The 19,470-nt window shown below is 38.6% G+C and overlaps 1 protein-coding gene across 1 annotated transcript in view; it reads left to right on the top strand.

Annotated features, from left to right (window-relative positions):
- Positions 1 to 19,470, top strand: part of LRRC2 (leucine rich repeat containing 2) — an 88,883-nt gene that overhangs the window by 50,277 nt on the left and 19,136 nt on the right. The window contains exon 5 of the mRNA XM_058826438.1: positions 9,681 to 9,817. Coding sequence (XP_058682421.1) covers positions 9,681 to 9,817 — 137 coding nt within the window. The remainder of the gene's footprint in view (positions 1 to 9,680; positions 9,818 to 19,470) is intronic.

The following is a 19,470-nucleotide window of genomic DNA, read 5'->3' as shown; positions in this document are numbered from 1 at the left end:
TTAGCACTTTTTTTTTTTTGCCAAAACATCCCTATGTTTTTCAGTCTTACTGAATGTTGTGCATTGATAGGCCACATATTAATAAGGCAGTGGAACTGACCTTTCTGTTGTGACATAAATTACAGAGGAGCTTTGTCTCAATTTGTGTAATGCTCTTTGCTCACATGTAAGGGGATGTGCTTGAAAATAGCTGTGTTTTTATTTCACATACTATATATGCATAACCAGATGGATATTGATGTGTATTGGAAATGTTAATTATTTTCATAAGACAGTATTATGAAAGGTCTTGGATATTTTTAAGTTTTTGAATACTGATTCTAAGTGAAACCTTTCCTACTTAAAGTATACTTATATATATATCAACTTATCTACTAAATTTTCACAAGGAAAATTATTGATGTGGGTTTGATTTGGGAGCTCTATCTAAGCGAAGAGTGAGGACTAAGTGTTAAATCAGAAGGTGAGGTCTGGAAAGGTTAAGTGATAAGGTATTCATCATTTTGTCTTCTGCTTACACAACAGCAATAACTAGGTAAATATCACAGCTAAAATGTACTTGAGAGCAATGACAGATAGTTGATGTTGGCAGTGACATGCATCTTGTTGAGTCTTTAATCTTCAGACAGAATTGAAGTCAAGTTTAGATCAACAAATCATCTGGCAGAGAATAACCTGGTGAGCCATATTATGGCAACTTTTGATTCTCACAAGAAGTAAAGGTATGAGAGAACATGAGGCGGTAAGAATATTTTCAATGGAAAAAAATATTGCTGAAGTAGAAGTCTCTGGAGTTCTGGAATATTGAAGTTCATATTCCTGTTTTACCAGATTTATAAAATAATGATCCACTCTGAATCAGAGAGAAGAAAGTATTGAATCCATTATCAGATATTTGAAATCACATTTTATAGTCACATATGTAGATGAACAAGAAAAAATTTGTAACAGAGGGGAGTTGAGAATACTTCTGATTTGATAGCTTTTGTGTAACAGCAAATATTTTAATGGGAATTGTAAAAAAAAAAAAAGAGGACTGCAGAACAGAGTTGTCTGTCTTAAAATGGTTTGTCTATGAATAAAAGAGAAAAAATCATGAATGGGGTGTAGCCAGGGGATTTTCTTTGTCTTCTGAGTGAGATTACAGCTCTGGCTTTGACTATGTGGCTGCAGTGCAGTTGCTGTATATAAAGTAGTGCTAGTACATTAGTAATTGCTATAACTGAAACTATTTACATATATTCTCATATTCACATAGGAAGTAGTGAACTGAAGTTCAGTTTAATGTTCCTGAAGCCTTTGTGCTGGCACAAATTGTAAGGTTATATTGGGATTTTTTTGTCCTACAAATTATCCATTATACTTCTCAAAGAGCTGTTAACTAAATATTTGTACTGTGTCCTCTCCCATTTTTGATTTTCTAACTATTTAGGATTAAGAATAACTGCTTTTGAGACTTACTTTATTAAGAAATCACAGAGAATTTTTGTCTCTTTTCCACTACACAGTATAAAATTTCCTTTGTGCATATCATTAATCCAATTTTCTAGAATTCAGAGGGGAAAACTATTACTAATAGAATTTTAAGTGACTTCTTCATGCCTAAAATAGTTTTTCTGTTTATAAGATTCCCAACGTGTTTTTTGAGTTTTCAAGAAGAAAATACATATTCTCATCTTAAATGACTATTCTGAGGAACTGCAAACTCATCTATTATGTTTGCCATTTATTCAGTATTCAGTGTTATTTGTCCAGCAGCTCAGTCTTGTGTGAAACAGAGGAAAATTTTGCTTACATCCCCCCTTTGAAGAGGCAGCATTAAACACTGGTGTTGCAAGTTGACTGTTTTTATGAGGATATTTTTTACTCAGTTTTTAATGGCACCCCATCAGGGACTGGGGGAGTGAGGTCATTTGCACTGTAGCAAAGATCAGTTTCATGACCACTTGAGGAACTTGAATATTGGTGTGGCTACAGGAGCTGCTGAGATGCATCCCAGAGGCTTGAGGGCACATTTGGGAAGTCATGGCAGACAGGTAAATCCCCAGCTGAACCGAAAGATGGGAAATGTTGTGCCCATTTTGGAAGGTAGAAAGGAGGACCTTGGGGTCTGCTGACCTGTCAGCATCATCTCTGTCCCTGGGAAAATCATGGAAGAGATCCTCCTGAAAGCTATGCTAAGGCACACAGAGACCAGGGGGTGGCTTGAGAAAACCAGCATGGCTTCACTAAGGAAAAGTCCTTTCTGATCTACTTGTTGGCCTTCTACAATGGAGTGACTTTATCCATGGACAAGAGAAGGGTTCTTATTTGTCTGGATTTTGGTAAGGCCTTTGACATGGTCTACCACCACATCCTTCTCTCTAAATTGCAAAGGCGTGGATGTGATACTGCATGCACTGTTCAGTGGAATTGCTAGATGGTCTCATCCAGAGTGTACTGGTCAAGAACTCAGTGGCTGGATGGACATTTGTGAGAAGTGGTGGGCCTCAAGAGACTGTATGGGAAACAGTGCTATTCAGCATCTTCATCAATGATTTAGGCAGTGAGTTTGAGTGCACCTTTAGCAAATTTGCAGACAACGCCCAGCTGAGTAGTTCAGTGGACCTGTTTGAAGGTTAGGTTAACTTGTCTGTCATACAGAAGGACCTGGACAAGCTCAGGAACTGGACTTATGTGAATCTCATGAGGTTTAACAAGACCAAGTATATGGATGCTAAATATGAGCAAAAGGAGGGAGCACAGTGCCTGTGGAAAAGCAGGCCTCATAATTTTCTCAGTCTCGCCTGAGAAAGTGGCCTGGGAAATCATATGAAAGAATTAAAACAATCCTCAGAGATAGAAGACAGCCTTGCTGTTTGTCAGTTTCTTGTTTTCTTGCAAGAGAAGGTCGAGGGGTGGTGTACCCCACTGACGAACGATGGTGATGTGTTAGTTTACTAACCAGTAAGAGTTTTACCTTTCTGTACTTTCGCGTATCAGTCTATAAAAGAAGATCTGAGGTAATAAACCTTAAACTCTCCTGTTCAACTCACAAGAGAGTCTATGTCACTCTTCTCACCGTTCCCAATAGAGTGACACAAGTACAAGGTGCTGTGCTTGGGTGAGGCACATGCTGGTACCAGCACAGGCAGAGGATGAGCAGATGGAGAACAGCCCTGTGAGAAGGCCTTGGGGGTGCTGGTGGGTGAGAGGCTGGACGTGATCCAGCCATTGGCACTCCCAGCACAGAGAGCCAAACGTGTCCTGGGCTGCATCCAAAGCAGCGTGGGCAGCAGGGGAGGGAGGGGATTCTGTCCCTCTGCTCTGCTCTGGTGAGATCCCACCTGGAACCCTGCATCCAGCTCTGGGTGCCCAGCACAGGCAGGACATGGAAATGTTGGCATGATATTAGAGGAGAGACACAAGGGTGATTAGAGGTATGGAGGGCCTCTCCTATGAAGACAGGCTGAGAGAAATGGGCCTGTTCAGCCTGTAGGAAAGCAAGCTCTGGGGTGACCTTACCATGGCCTTTCAACATCTGAAGGAGGCCCATGAAAAAACTGTGTAGGAATTGTTTACAAGGGCTTGTGGTAACAAGACAATGGAAAATGAGTTAAAGAGGGTAGGTTTAGTTTAGATATTAGATGTTCTTTCCTCAGAGGGTGATGAGGAAATTAAAGAGGTTGCCTAGATAAGCTGTAGATCACCCATCCCTGGAAGTGTTCAAGACTAGATTGGATGGGGCTTTGAGAACCCAGGTCTACTGAAAGGTGACCTTGCCCATGGCAGTGGAGCTGGAGCTAGATGATTTTTAAGGTCCCTTTCAACCCAAGCCATTCCATAATTCAATGATCGTATGCTTGCAGATTAATGTAAAAAGTTGTCTAGCTTTTTACTCCAGTTTGCACAAGTGGATCTACATTTGCATTGAATGGGAACTTTAGATAATAAAGGAATTCTGTAACCTCATCTGTATTTTGTCTCTGATACCTTGTCAGGACTACTAATTAGGCTTGTGTAAAAGGTGAATTTGTACTACCATTATTAGAATTCTGCATTGCTTATAAAAAATTAGAGAATTTAATTACCAATTCAGTGATTGAGCTTCTAGCAGTAGATCTTGTCTACCTGGTATTCCATGATGTATTTGATACAGAGAACTATGGAAAATGAATGTTTGACTCTAACAGAATGGACTTTGATGCCACAATTGTGAAAATGAGCAAAAGATTTGTTAAACCAGAGATAAAAATGTGTTTATTAGGAAAGAGAAGGCATTGGTCATGAAGAAGGTATTTTGTGGATTTTCTCAAGGATCAGTCTTGACTTTATCACTTAAGTAATTTTCAGCAACTGGGTTACTGAAATTTTCTGACACAGTTTGTCTGTGTGTTGTCACTGCAAAACAGGTGGAAATATAGTAAGGCTGATGAGCAGATAGGCTTCTGAAAAAATACAGAGATTAAATTCACAGTTGCAGAGCTCAAGGTCATGTATTCAGTTTTCATGAAGCATGTCAGAGATCATTAAATGCAAAAAACAGAAGAAATTAAATTCCAAATCTAACAGTCACAAGAGAACTATCCAGTAATTTTAGATGAGAACAGATGCAAAGTAAGTCTATTAGGATCATTTAAGGAGGGGAATTTTTATTTTGTCAGCAGAGACTAGAAATAATGGCTTATTCAGGCTAGTAAAATAAATTCTGAGATGTCTGTTGCCTATGAAAACATCAGAAGTAAACACCAAGGAGGAAAAAAAAACCTATTTAAAGATGAACTAGACAAAAGAATGAATGGTTATAAAACTTCTACAAATAAATGTGGGCTAGCAATCTGAAGATTATTTGAAATAAAGAAAATTATGAAACTCAGTAACTTCTTATAACACCACAACAGCAGCAGATGTAAAAAATACTTTTCCATGGAATGTGAGAAATAAAAAAATGTGATTATCTGAAGTGGTCATGCAAGGATTTTATCCAGGAGATCCTGGTTAGTCTTATATATGTCTTATCGCCCTGAAGGGTGTGCTAATGCTTGAATACTGCTCACTTGTGAGGTGGCATAATTTAATCCACTGAAGAGCCCAGAGGTGAAAAATAGCCCCTATAGAATTCCAAGAGACTGCTCCCTGCTGGCAGATCTTGGCAAGCTTCATTCCATTCATCTATGTTGTCCTGAGTTTGTTATGGAAATAAAATTCAGTTGCATGAATCATGCCTTTTCCCAGTAATTTTCATAAACTTAATCACAGCAATTACTGTATATTGACTGTAGAATCTGTAGCACCCTTCTGCCATTTTAGAGAGATATTATATATCACAAGGAAAAATGTGATGCATCTTTTACTTATCTTTTTTCTCATACCTGCAAACCATACTGGGAGCACTGACACACATGTCAGGTGCTGTGAAAATCAGACAGAGAATCTGTGCTTGAGTCCATTACACTACCCAGAAAGGCTGCTACATTTTTGTGATTTCTTTTTAATAAATAGCTCTGCTCCATGTCTCTAATGCATCAGAGATGACCATCTGAACAGAGTTGGACAAGACAGTGACTAGCATGTTGGTAACATCAGATGCCATTAATAGTTATCTTAATTAATAATGGAACTGAGAGGTAGAGATTTCAGTGAGTGAAAAATTAGCAACTACATCTGTTGTGGGTTAAGACTTGTAGGCAGCTAAGCATCATAGAGCTTTCTCAGTCCCCCATAGTCCAGTCTCCCACAGCACTATGGGGAGAGAAAGGGAAAGGCAAAAGGGAGAAACCTAATGCATCAGGATAAAGACAGCTTAAAAGGAAGATGTGAACAAACCAGTGATGAAAAAGCACTCACCACAAATAGATCCACATACAGTCCCTAAGCTGTAAGGACCTTGGAAAACTCACTCCCATTCTGCCCTTGTCTCCAGCTTTTCTGCTCAATGTGACATATGCTGTAGCATATTTCTTTGCTCAGTTTGGATTCAGTGTCTCAGCCCTGTCCCTTCTCAGCCTCTTGCCCACCCCTAGCTGAGTCACTGGGGCAGCAGAGGGAGAAACAAAATTTTTTGCTGTATTACTACTGCTCAGTTATTGCATTGTTTGCTCATAAATCCAAAACATAACACCATATGAGGTGCTATGAGAAGCACTAAGTCCATTCCAGATAGAACCAGTACAATATACCAGTGCTGAAAGAACAGACATTCCAGGCCTATTGAATAAATTTTTCTTTTTTTATTCCAAAGAGATTTGCTCTCCTTTAACAAGGGATTAGTTGAGAAAGTAAAGTTGAGGAAGTAAATTGTGATTTTCTGATCCTCTAGTTTTAAGGTGTTTCTGTTCCAGTGATTATTTTGATGCAATGAAGTGGTAAGTTCATGGTGATGACACTTAGCACATGATATAATAGATATATTAAATATAAATATATAGTAGATATATTATATATAAATATATATAATATAATATAATATATATAATATATATTATATAATTTATATTAAATATAAATAGATAGTATCTTTATCTATCTTATGATACTAAACCTGATAAGGCTTCCTGATCAGGAGACTAAACTTCTATTTTTTTTAGGTGCTTAAAAATATGGAAATAAGGTAGTTCAGATGTTGACACAATTAAATTAGTTTTATCACTCCAACAACCCTTGTCAGATAGTAGTGTACTGGCAAAACAATGCCTGTTGTAGTCCTACAGAAATATTTTCTTCTATTTTAACTAAACCAGCAACTTACAGTACAGGAAAACAAAGTCACAATCCTAAAAGTATAGCTGAATTTTGAAATATACCTCAGTTCCTGGCAGACCTAAAACTGGAAGGAAGCTGGGTAGAAGACCTTATGTTTTTCTTTGTTGTAACCTGTAGAGATTAATATCTCACAATATATGCCTTGTCTGCCAAATGTGAGATGATTTGGGTGGTCCAGTCATAATTTGAAGACAATGTTGTGTCCAAGGGAGACCATGGGGTTTATGTAAAGTGCTGTGTGATCTGGTGACTGGTAATCTTGACCATCAATCTACATGCCACTGGCTCTGACAACAGCAATTTCTCAGGGAAAAAATGTAGGACTTTCTACTTCCTATGCTTCTTCTCTGTCCTTTTCTGTGGAGGCACCAAAAAACTTCTGGTGAGGATTTCCACAGATTGCAAAAGGTGAGCAACTCTAAGTCAACATTTGCTTTGGAAGAAGTTTAACTAAGTGTTAAAGTCTTAATGATAAGATCACTATTATGACACTGACTTGAGGACACTTTGTACTCTGCAATGTCAACCAAATCTAATGAAACACCAGATTCTTAGAAAAAAAATTGATTACAAATAGGAGACTATTGTGATTTAGGAATGGTACCCCCCAATTCAGTGCCCCCTGAGACTCTTCAAACCATGCACTACTCCATCTTTCTCCCTGACTTTCCCCTTCTCCTCTCCCTGCAGCACTCTGGAGAGGAGAATAGGAGGAACAGAAGACAAAGATGACACACTGACAGAAGAAAAACTTAACAGGAACAGCAATAAGTTAATAAAATGTACAGTAACAACCACAATACTAATGACAAAAGCTACAAGAAAAGATGCGATTCACACAGAAAAAGACCCTGATAATAGAAAATTAATAGATCAGATGGTTCCCACCACCATAGTTACTTGACCAAACCAGAACTCCCTCCTGGAAGAAAGTCTCTTTCTCCCACTCCTGACAATGATGTGAGGTGGTATGGAATAATCTCTGTGTCCTGGCCACACCCTTTTTCAGCTACCTGAAAAAATAGCCCTCTCCTGTCCAGACCTGGGACTCTAATTAATATAAGTTTTTGGTTGCTGTATGTCTTGTCTTTAAAAATACCTTGTCCACTTTGGGAGCTTGTTGATGATGATGCTGTTCTCTCCCAGTTTCCAGCTGTGAATTGCATTTGTATTTCTTACCTCTGCATTTCCTTCTGAATGCTGTATTCTGTCACTGGGTAGAAGGGAATACAACAGGAAAAGAAATGAGTGGAGTGGAATATTGGAGATGATAACAAGCTGACTATATATATATTTTATATATTTTATATATATATATATATATATATATAAAATGCCAATCTATCACAACAGTTGATGTTCTTACAGGAAGGGATGCCATCCAGGAACACCTTGGCAGGCTTGAGAGGTGGGTTCATTTGAACTCCATGGAAGTCAACAAGGGAAAGTACAAGATCTTGAACATGTGCTGGGGCAATTTCTAATATCAGTGTAGACTGGGGTTGAATGGATTGAGAATAGCCCCACACAGAAGTACTTGAGAGTACTGGTGAATGAGAACTGGGTATGAGCTGGCAATGTGCATTTGAAGCCCAGAAAGCCAATAGTATCTTGAGTTGCAGCAAAAGAAGTGTGACAAATATATTGAAGTGAGGGTGTCACTGTGAGACTCCACCTGGAGTACTTCATCCTGTCCTGGACTTTCAGTACAAGTAAGACATAGCCTGCTGGAATGGCATCAGTGAAGGGCTGTGAAGACTGTCAGAGGTCTGGAACACTTCCACGAAGGAAAGCTGAGACAGCTGGGAGTGTTTAGACTGGAGAAGAGAAGGTTCTGTTGGCACCTTATTGTCACCTTTCAACATATAAAGCTGACTTATGAGAAAGGTAGGGTGAGACTTTTTACCAGTACCTGTACCGACAGGACAAGGGACAATGGCTTTAAATGGACCAAGAATAGGTGTAGATTGGATGTAAGAAATTTTGATGCAGGTGATGTGACATTGGAACAGTATGCCTGGAGAAACTGTGCATGACTCATCATGGGAAGTATTCAGTCAGGTTTGACAGGGCTTTGAACTAGATGATTTTCAAAGGTTCCTTCCAAATGAAACCATTGGTTATTCTACGTGACCATTTATGTAATACAACAACCGGGCTTTCCATATAATGTTCTCATCTTATGTATTTAATGATTCCTTTGTTAACACATCAGCTATTTCATATATTCAAATTTCTTCCAGTTTGATTATATCACAGAATAACTTGCATTTTTTTTTCAGCATATTGTATTTAAATTATGTTTCTAACCCTCCTTTTGCTGACAATTATGTAATGTTATAAGCTGAAGACACAAAAATCTTTGTTACTGAATGTAGCATAGAATATTATAAGGGTGTTTAAATTAAGACAGTGGATATGATAAATCACAATAAAGAAAATAATGAAACATATGCACATATCCATTTTACAACCAAAAGTGTGCAATGCAGGATACTAAAGACAGAATTCTTGATGTCCTGACTTTAGTATGAGTGATTGTTCCCAATACAGATTGTATAAAAGTTTCTAAAATGTGTTTCAGTTGGCAGGCAAATGTTTTGCAGTGGATAAGTCAAAAGCCAATTACTTTAGTTTCAGCTGAGATCAAGAGGTATCTCATCACTGGAAGAAACAAAATATTTGAAAGTCTTTGCTGTCTCCTTTCAAACTCTCCAAAAACATTGCTGCTTAAGGGATATTATTGCCCCTCAAAATGTTAGTGATAATTGCAGAAAATATTTATTAATCTTACTCATCATCACAATAAGGAGCTTTTTCTTTGCTTAACTGAGTATACCTTTTATCCTTTTATTTTTGCTTTCTCTCTCTTTTTTCTTTTTTCTTTTTTCAGTTTTTTTTTTTGAAGTACACTGATTTGAATTATCTTACCCTCACAGGCCACTTAAAAAACCTCAAAGTGCTCAATGTGAGTTTCAATAATTTGAAGTCAGTTCCTCCAGAACTGGGTGATTGTGAAAATCTAGAAAAACTGGATTTGTCTGGAAATATGGAAATAACAGAACTCCCATTTGAAGTAAGATAATAATCTATGTTTGTTTCCATCTTTTTTATTTGGCTTAAAAGGTATTTTATCACAGTGTTCAAATCTTTTCTTGACAGATTAAATCACATTCCTTGCAGTTTTTAACAATAATGTTTTAGTAGTATCACTGAAAATGTCTTAGAAGCATTTAAATAGGGCCAAGGTACTTTGTTTTGGTTTTCAAATTTTAAAATTGACTAAATTTTGCTTGCATATATGCTGATACATGGAGGACAGGATTCTAAAGGGGATTTGGCTGTGGTAATAAGCAGAAGGCTGCAAGTGGCTGTTTTCAGTAAAAATGAAGTGCATCTTGATAGTCACATTCACATACACACTTCGTTCCCAGTGTCTGCTTTCCTTTAAAAACTGTATGGAGAGTTCTATAAACAGCACTGCACTTTGCTACGAGCACAAATATCTTTCTGAAAATGATATTACATGTGAGGAATTACATGAATGTATAATAGACTGAGAAAAGGACTCCCAGGCATGCACCAGCATTATGTTTTTTTCTGTTGGCTGCATAAGTGCTCTCTGCCACAGCTGCTCTGAGACTTATTGTCTGGGAGAAATAAAATCATTGGCTGGTACCTAACCACAATTTTAGTTGTCATCTGTATTTCTCAGGTTCTTAATATCCTGATTTCTGGGGCGTGAGTAGACGGACCTTTAGGGAAAAGTGTCAGGCTTTTCTTTACTGATGTCTACTTTTTCTCTAAACATCTGTTACTGGTAATTCACAGACAGTGTTGGAGTGGATTAAATTTATGTGGGATCTGATTTAGCTGTGCTTATGTTTTCGTCTGAGGAAAGTAATAGTAATTAATTTTCCATGCTGACTTTTCATAGTAAAGTAGTTTATCTGAAAAGAATTGCTAAAAAAATTATGTGAACGAAACAAAGAGTAAACCTTTCCACTATTAACAGACACAAAAAAGAAATGCTGGCAACAAAATAAGCATTGCAGGTCTCCCTTCTCCTGCCTCTTCTTCTTTGGATAGCAAAACTAGGGAATGAAACAGATAGAACTTAACTAGTATAAAGGAATCATAATGGAGTCAGAAAATCATATGTCCTGAATAGGCAAGGGAATTAAATAAAATTATCTTAGAATAATGAGTGTATTCAAACCTGTGGGTGGTAAATTTACCCCCAGTCACTGCTATTTTAAAATCACTGAGTATTTTCCCAGTTGCTTGCAGAGGTCTTGTAGTGCAAAGATTTACCCATGTTTATGCATTATGGGAAGTGTTTGCATATAAACATGCCTGTGCATGGAAGTCTTTCCAGGGCTGAGCCTGAGAGACTGCTGTTTCTTTTGGAGAGCTCAAAAATATTGTTTCCTTCCAAAAGTCTCCTATTCAATGAGATTGAAAGCCACAAAACTGAGTATAGGTTATGGCCTAATGGTTCACTTAAAATCTATGGAAAAAAATTTGAGTTGTGCAAATAACAGTAAAAACTGCAAGCAACATCATGTTAGTATGGTACAAAAGGTCAAGAAGAAAAAATATTGGCATTATCTATTGTGTTTCTCTGGAGGCTGAAACTCAATTTATATTTGTAGTAGATCTGGGAAGTAAGCTAAACAAGCTCTTCTGATTTAGATTATAAACTCAGTTTCTCAGAATCAACATTTCAAGGGCAACTTTGGAAGCGGAACATATAATTAAAAGAACAATTTTGTTGAATGATGTGAAATGCTGCAAAGTGTTTGGCCTTTGTCAAACTCGCTAGGCCTCGTTATTCAGAACAATTGCATCAGTATCCTTGCTAACATAATAGGTGTCTAATGTTGACTCTCAGACAAGTAGTTATGGAGCTTAGCAGGTAGCTATTTAATGAATTAAAATATTGAATTAGTCTAAATAATCTAAAAAGGGAAAACAGAAAGACAGTGCTAGGCTAGCTTTGGATAATAGCCAAATGCCTACCTGTCTGATCATTTCACCCCTTCTCCTCAGCATGACATTGGGAGAAAACAGTTTGAGAAATCTCATGGTTCAAGATAAAAGACAGGGAGATTGTTTCTTATTTATTTTTGTAGGCAAAACAGATTGTACTTTGAGAAGATAATATTTGTCAATATATATTTCATTAATAAGAAACAAAACACTAAAACAAAATCCTTCCCTCTCTCCCAAGGTCAACTTAGTTTCAGATTCCTCTTCTATCCCTGAGTAATGCAGGGTGGTAAGGGAAGTTACAGCCAGTACACAGAAGTATATAGCTGCTTCTCCTTCATCCTCACATTTTTGTTCTCCCCTCATGTGGGGTACCCATGGGCTGAACTTTTTTGAGGTATATCCATCTGCAGCAGCATGAGTCTTCCATGAGCTGTTGTGTGGAGATCTACTCCACCATGCAGCACCTCTGCCTCCTCCTGTTTTCATTTGACATTTCCTCTGTTCTTTTTCACTCTTTTTATTGTCCCCCCTTCTCTGGTGGATTATTTTCCTCTTTCTTAAATCAGTTTTTAGAGTGGCACCCCACACATTGCTGAGGAATTTTGCCGCCTCCTGTGATCAGTCCATTGCAGCCATCTGGAATTTTTGGTATCCATTTGGGGCAGCCTCTGGTGTTTTCCTGCAGAGTGTCTTCCCCTGAACTCCCCACACTCCCAGCACCTCGTCATGGACAAATAATACAAATATTTATGACCATAAGTTAGATGATAACGTTTACTGTCTAATACAATTGCTGCTAACATCCATTAATCGAGTGAAATTGTCATAAGGATGGGTTGTGTCTCTCATGTGGAACCAGTACTGGGAATTGGAGGTTATAAGCAAGCAAATATATGCAAGCCCTGTTTTGGTAGGAGAATGGCTTCCCTTTACCACATTAGGAAGAAAGAGAAAACTTGGCAATAGAAAAAGTAATGTAGAGTGTTGATAAAAATGTTTCCTGTTTATCCTCTGTTATGAAGTTAAATTTTTATTTGACTTTCAAATCCTTAAAAGTTTCTTCTGGGAAGATTAAAGGAGTGTGCAAGAACAGCATTAGTATTCTTCAGTGTAAAACTTAGTCAAAAGTAATAAAGGCCAACTGCAGCCCAGTAAAAATTATGAAAGTCTAATTTTGCATTGGTTTTTTTTTTACATAGAGTAATGGCCAGAGAGACACCCCATCCAAAACCATGTAATTATTCCTGTCTTAATACACCTCATGAAAGTAGCTGCATCACCTGTTCATGTATGTCCAAGTTCCTGGACTTTTTCAGTATTTCTGTTTGGGTGTGCTTTGGAACTGTTCCTTGAGGGATGTGCCTTGTGCCATAGCATCAGGAGGAGAGCACATTGCTCACTTGTCTGTTCATTTTTAGGAGAAAGCTCTTTCTCTGTTTGTAAAGGCCCCTTTCTGCACTCTGTAAGTCATCTCACTAAATCTTAAAATGAGGCAATCTGATGCTACATGAAAAAAAATAGATGATTTGTGCTCTCATCTTTTACTTTCTCAAGGCTTAGGAGTTCATACCATTCCATATTGTGTCCAAGGAAGAGCAATCTGTTTCAATGTCTAATTTTCAATTTTTTAAAATTTGTTATATTGTTGGATGTCTCACATTTTCAGATATTAAAAAGTTACAGTTAAGATCAATATTTCATTAATATCAATTGAAAGTAAAATTTGGCAGAGAAAGTTTATGGATCTGCAGTGGAGTTCAAATCTATATTAGCCACACTTGCAAATTAATAATGTCTTCCTCTGGACGTGAGTGAAAATATAAATTAAAAGAATATATAAATGTACATATAAGACAAGTCAACCTACATGACATTACGTTAATGTAGTCAGCCTGTAACAGATACTTCTAGACCTCAGTAGCCAAGTTTAGCAGAGGAAGGTACACTATGAGGCTTAGTAAGTAGGCTTGTTATCCTCCCTGATACAACACTTATCTCATAAGATTCTCAGGTGGAGAGTACTTTGTTCTTCTAGTTAAGATGATCAGGAGAGGCATGTCCTGTACCTTATCCAGTCTCTCTCTTACCTTACTGTGATTATACTGGATGCTATATATTAATAGCTACAAGGGGAAGGAGATGGATGGATTTATTTCCAAATTTCTTGTAAATTTTGCATATGAATTTAAGAATTAGTATGATGTTGGTATTTGTATTTTAACTGTTGAATAGAGTTCCTCTCACTGTCATCATCATACAGGTTATGCAATAAATTTCTTCTTCCTGGAAAAAACCTGTACTATAAATACTATATTTTCTGATAAAAGTTTGTAGAAAAACTGCTCTGGCCTTATTTTCAGGTATGCTTTCTTCAGAAAGTATTAGTTTCTACAGTTATTTACTGAATCAATTAGATTAGATTAGCAATTAGAGTTTCTTGTGCATGATATTTCAAAGAGACAGCTTTGTTGTGGATTTCCTTTTTTTGACCAATAATGTTGCGGTAGCCAACAGTATCTATGTGACCCAAAGGAACTTCAATGAGAAGAGAGGGACTATGAAGAAGTTCTAATTTCCTCCATCTGTACCATCTGGTATGGCACATGCTGTCAGCCACAGGACAGGCAAGTCATTCCACAGTACCAGGAACAAGACAGAAATGCTTGCAGTAGATGTTCTGATACAGAAAACAAATTAAAAAATTTTTTTCAAAGTTATTCTGCCTTGAACTCTGTAGTGTTCGATGCTACATCTGAGTAGTCCCAGTAAGTGATCAGAATGTTTTCTGTATCATCTGGGTAGTGCAAAGTGAAAGAATTAGAGACTGTTAAAGCATATGAATAATTTGTCAAGCAGAGTGAATATCTATGAATGCCTACATTTTTATGTCAATCCTGTATAAACTGAACTTTGAAATTCAGAGAAATTAAAAGGTTATGCTTCATGGCTGCTTTAACACACTGTGTCTTCAAAAGATCAAATTAAATCTTGTTTTGTATTTCTGTTGCACAGTTGCAGCTAAGTCCTAATATAAGCAAGCACATACATGAAGACCTTTCAAAATCATAGAACCGTAGAATAGTTTGGGTTGGAAAGGATTCGCAAAGATCATCTAGTGCAACCCCCTGCCATGGGCAGAAACAACTTTAACTGGAATATATTTCTCAAGGGCCCATCCAATCTGACTTAGAATGTTTCCAGGAATAGGATACCTACCACCTCTCTGGGGAACCTGTACAGTGTTCCAGCTTAAAAACATTACCACTTGTCCTATCACAATAGTCCCTGCTAAAAACTGCCTCCATCTTTATTGGAAGCCCACTTTAATAACTGAAAGGGTGTGGAGGCTAGCTTTGGAGCAGGCTGTAGGCCCATGGCCTGCCAGCCCTGCCTGAGAAGCTAGCCTGGGAATTTCATGGGAGGATTCAAAACAATCCTCAAAGACAGAAAACAGCCTGCAGGTGCTGTTAGTCTGTTTCCGTGTTTTCCTTGCAGGAGAAAGTCAGGGGGTGGTGAACCCCACTGACCAATGATGGTAATGTAGTACTTTACTAACCAATAATAGTTTCCTTTCTGTACTTTCCACGAACTAGTCTATATAACATGGCTGTAGCAATAAACTAGAGATTCTCTCCTATCTGACTCCCTTGAGAGTCCGTGTCGTTCTTCCTGCCGTTCCCAATTAGAACGACAAAAGGGCACAGTGAGGTCTCCCCTGAAACCTTCTCTTTTCCAGGTTAAACAACCTCAGTTCTCCCAGCCTGTCCTCACAGAGCATGTTTTCCATTACTCTGATAATTTCTGTTGTTTTATTTTGTACTCACTTTCACAGTTCCATGTCCTTCCTGTGCTGGGACCCCAGAGCTGGATTCAGGGTTCCAGGTGGGGTCTCACCAGAGCAGAGCAGAGGGACAGAATCCCCTCCCTCCCCTGCTGCCTACGCTGCTTTGGATGCAGCCCAGGACACGTTTGGCTCTCTGGGCTGGGAGTGCCCATGGCTGGGTCATGTCCAGCCTCTCACCCACCAGCACCCCCAGGGCCTTCTCACAAGGCTGATCTCCATCTGTTTATCCCCAGCCTGTGCTAATATGGGGGTTTGCTCTGACCCCGGTGCAGTATCTTTTATGCATTAAATCTCATGATGCTCATGTACTCGGTACCCAAGTTAGTCCAGATCCTGCTAGATGACATTGCATCCCTCTGGATGACATCACGTCACGTCACGTCACGTCACGTCACGTCACGTCACGTCACGTCACGTCACGTCACGTCACGTCACGTCACGTCACGTCACGTCACGTCACGTCACGTCACGTCACGTCACGTCACGTCACGTCACGTCACGTCACGTCACGTCACGTCACGTCACGCACATCACTCAAACAGGTCAACTGCACCACTCCATGTCATCTCTAAATTTGTTGAGTGTCCATTTGATCCCGCTGCTTACATCATTGATGAAGAAATTGAATGTTCCAATACAGACCCCTAGGGCACACCACTTCTCACAAACTTCCATCCAGATACTGAGACATTGACCAATATGCTGGGGATGATACCACCCAGCCAATTCCTCATTCACTGAATGCTCCAGCCATCAAATCCCTGTCTCTCCACCTCAGTGAGAAGTGTATTGTGGGGAACCATGTCAAAGGCTTTACAGAAATCCATACAGATGACTTGTGTAACTCTTTCCTTATCTGTTAATGGAGTAATTCCACTGTGGAAGGCCACTAAGCTGAGCAGGCAGAACATTTCCTTGGTGAAGATCAGCTGGCTGTCCTGAACCACCCCCCCCAGTCTTCTGTATGCCTTAGCATACTGTATTGGGGTTGTGTGGCCAGGTATTGGTAGTATGGGTGCTACAGGAGTGGCTGCTATCAGAAGCTGCTAGAAGCTTTCTCCAAGTCTGGGAGAGACAGTGGGCCACTTAGAAATTGTGGCAATGCATCTGTTATACTTTAGAATGGAATAAAACTTATTGTGCAGATGTAGTTTCAACCAGAGAAGAGTAGGGTGAGAACATGTAAGAGGAACAGTTCTGTGTGTACCAAGGTCAGTGCAGAAGGAAGGGGACAAGATGCTCCAAGTACCAGAGCTGAAGTTCTGCTTGCAGCCTCTGATGCAGAACACAGGGAGGCAGCTATGCCCCTGCAGCCCATGGAGGTCTACAAGGACACAGAGATACACTTGTAGCTACACCTTGGCCTTGCCCACCGCATCCCTGTACAAATAGACTGTGTTCCTATAGTCTTCTCAGGTTACCTGTCCATACTTCCGCTATGTTTTTCCTTCTTTCTCTTTAGTTTGACCAGGGTTCCCTGCTTAGCCATTCCAGTCCCTCCTCATCCATGCCTGGTCATTCACACCTAAGGAGAGAAAGATTTTATGCATTATGGAAGGCATCCTTAAATATCTGCCAGCTCTGTTTTTCACCCTTGCCCCTAACATAAGTTTCCCAAGGGATTGCTATTGACTAAACCCTTGAAGAGCTGGAAATTTGCTTTCTTAAAGCTCAGGGTCCTGACTTTATTCTTTGACTGACACATATCCCTCAGGACTATGAATTCCTGATAAGGAATATAAACTTAAGATAAATAAACTATAAGAAGGAATAACTGTAGCCCAAACAGCTTCTAATCTTTATGTCACAAATTAGCTTACTTGCACTGATGACTTACAGGTCCAGGAATACAACCCCCTGGAAACGCTTTCTATGGCCACAGGAGTTATAACTGGTCCTATTTCTCTGCTTTGCTTCCCTGAAAATATGAATAGTTGTCTCTTAAATAGTTTAATAATACTAACATGTGTGACCCTAAAAAACCCCCTGACATGATCAGGGATTTATTAGGCATTAAAATTAGTCACCTATGGTTTTCGAACACAACAGTATCCAGAATAGACATAAGTAATTTTTTATACATTAATATGATTCCAATTAATATTTTAAAACTTAAGTCAAACAACTGGAAAATTTCCAGTCTCTTTCATCCTCTTTTTGTTTGTCTGTCCAGTCCTCTTCATGAAAGACACACATTTAGCAGGAGGAACAGAGGCACAAAGTCTAGGCATGTGTGTGTGTGTGTGTGTGTGTGTGTGTCTGTGTGTGTGTGTGTGTGTGTGTAGGCCTCAAATAAGTCCCCACTGGGCATTTTCATGTAACTTCTTGTCTTTGTGATTAGACACAACTCAAAGCCATTACCTGGTAGGTGGGAGACCAGACATCTCTATAGAAATGTAAAATAATAGCTTGTTTTACTTGCACATTATTCTTCAAATCTGTGTGCTTCCAAACCTGTCTCATTTCATTGCTAATTGTTTTTTTTTTTAATATGTGTGACAATTGTAAACTAAAAATTCAATCAAATGTACAGGACATTATTTCCCAGGGGTTCCACTATCCAATAAGGCACTGGAAGAACTCACCTGTAGGTCCTTTCTGTCTTTTTAAATAGGGCTATAAAGAATCCATTGAATCTTTACTTCTGTAAGATTTTTTGTAGGTTGTAAAGGAGCCATGTGTCATATTTGTTAAAAATGGAATTTTATTTGTGAGGGTTTTTCAGGACCACAAAGAGAGAGGAGTGGTGCATCTTGGTATTGGTATTGGAAGCCAACCTCTGGTAAATTTAAATCACTAAGGAGAGTCCAATTGACTGTAATTGGGCCAATATTTCTGTGCATGCATTTTTCAGTCTCAGGAGTGGTTTTCCAGTTGCTTGTCTTGGTTGCATCTCCATTAGACAGGATTTCATCTTGTTCTTCTTTGCTCAGGGCTTATATTCTCTTTGAATTTGCTTAAAGCTCATGATAGCTGCTTTTCAATGCAGTTGGTCGAAGTGGCAATCCATGTAAAACAACAGCTGTGTCATGGAACTGGTATAAGATGCAATATCAAACATTGGCAGGTGGAGTGTGAAACTCAAAAAAGCAGGTGCAAAGGTGTTAGGTGTCAGAAGAGATTCTCAGAGGCCTTACTACTGCAGGAGTTCTCATAAGTTTTTTAATAGTTGAGGAGCTAAAGAAGGACATGGATCTATGTTAGGAAATAGGATTATGCAGCTAGGCATGGGAAAATGCATCAGTTGATCCCACTCTTGACACCGTGCTTCCAAAGCCTTCTAATTAATATAGCACCATTTTAAAACCACTTCACTATCAGAATAAGTCAGCAGCTAATAATAACAGTCCACTTCACTGGAGATCTGACCCATGCTTACCTCCATGCTGTGGTGCCAATGACCTTTCCTTTACCTTTCACATTAGTTCAGTAAAAGTAATATCACCTTTCACAATCTAAAATGTTTTTGTAATAGGGAATGACAGACAAGTAATTTTACAGCATAAGGGAAGACTTAACAATGACCAAAGGGGCATAATGTGAACATTAAAGCATGGCTATATTATTACAAAAAGCATGAATATAAGTGTAAAAGGATTCAGCACCAGGAAAGAGTATTCGGTACTGTTCCAACTCTGCTTTCTCTCAAAACAGTTCCAGATCTCTTTGAAAGCAAAATAGGCTTTCAAAATTCTAATAATATAACCTCCATTCATCTGTGAGATAATCTGAGGCAGATTTTATATAGCTACTGAATAGAAGCAGAGAGCAGAACAAATACATAGTACTATCAGGCTTGCATGTTTTGTCTTGCAAAAAAATGTCTCTGGTGCCAACACACAGGGATTGATGATAATCAAAACAGAGTTTTAGCTGAAGGGATAGAAATG

Source organism: Poecile atricapillus, chromosome Z (assembly GCF_030490865.1).
Source record: "Poecile atricapillus isolate bPoeAtr1 chromosome Z, bPoeAtr1.hap1, whole genome shotgun sequence".
Classification (NCBI taxonomy): domain Eukaryota; kingdom Metazoa; phylum Chordata; class Aves; order Passeriformes; family Paridae; genus Poecile; species Poecile atricapillus.
Note: the sequence above shows the minus strand (reverse complement) of the source record. Positions and strands in the feature narration are given on the sequence as shown.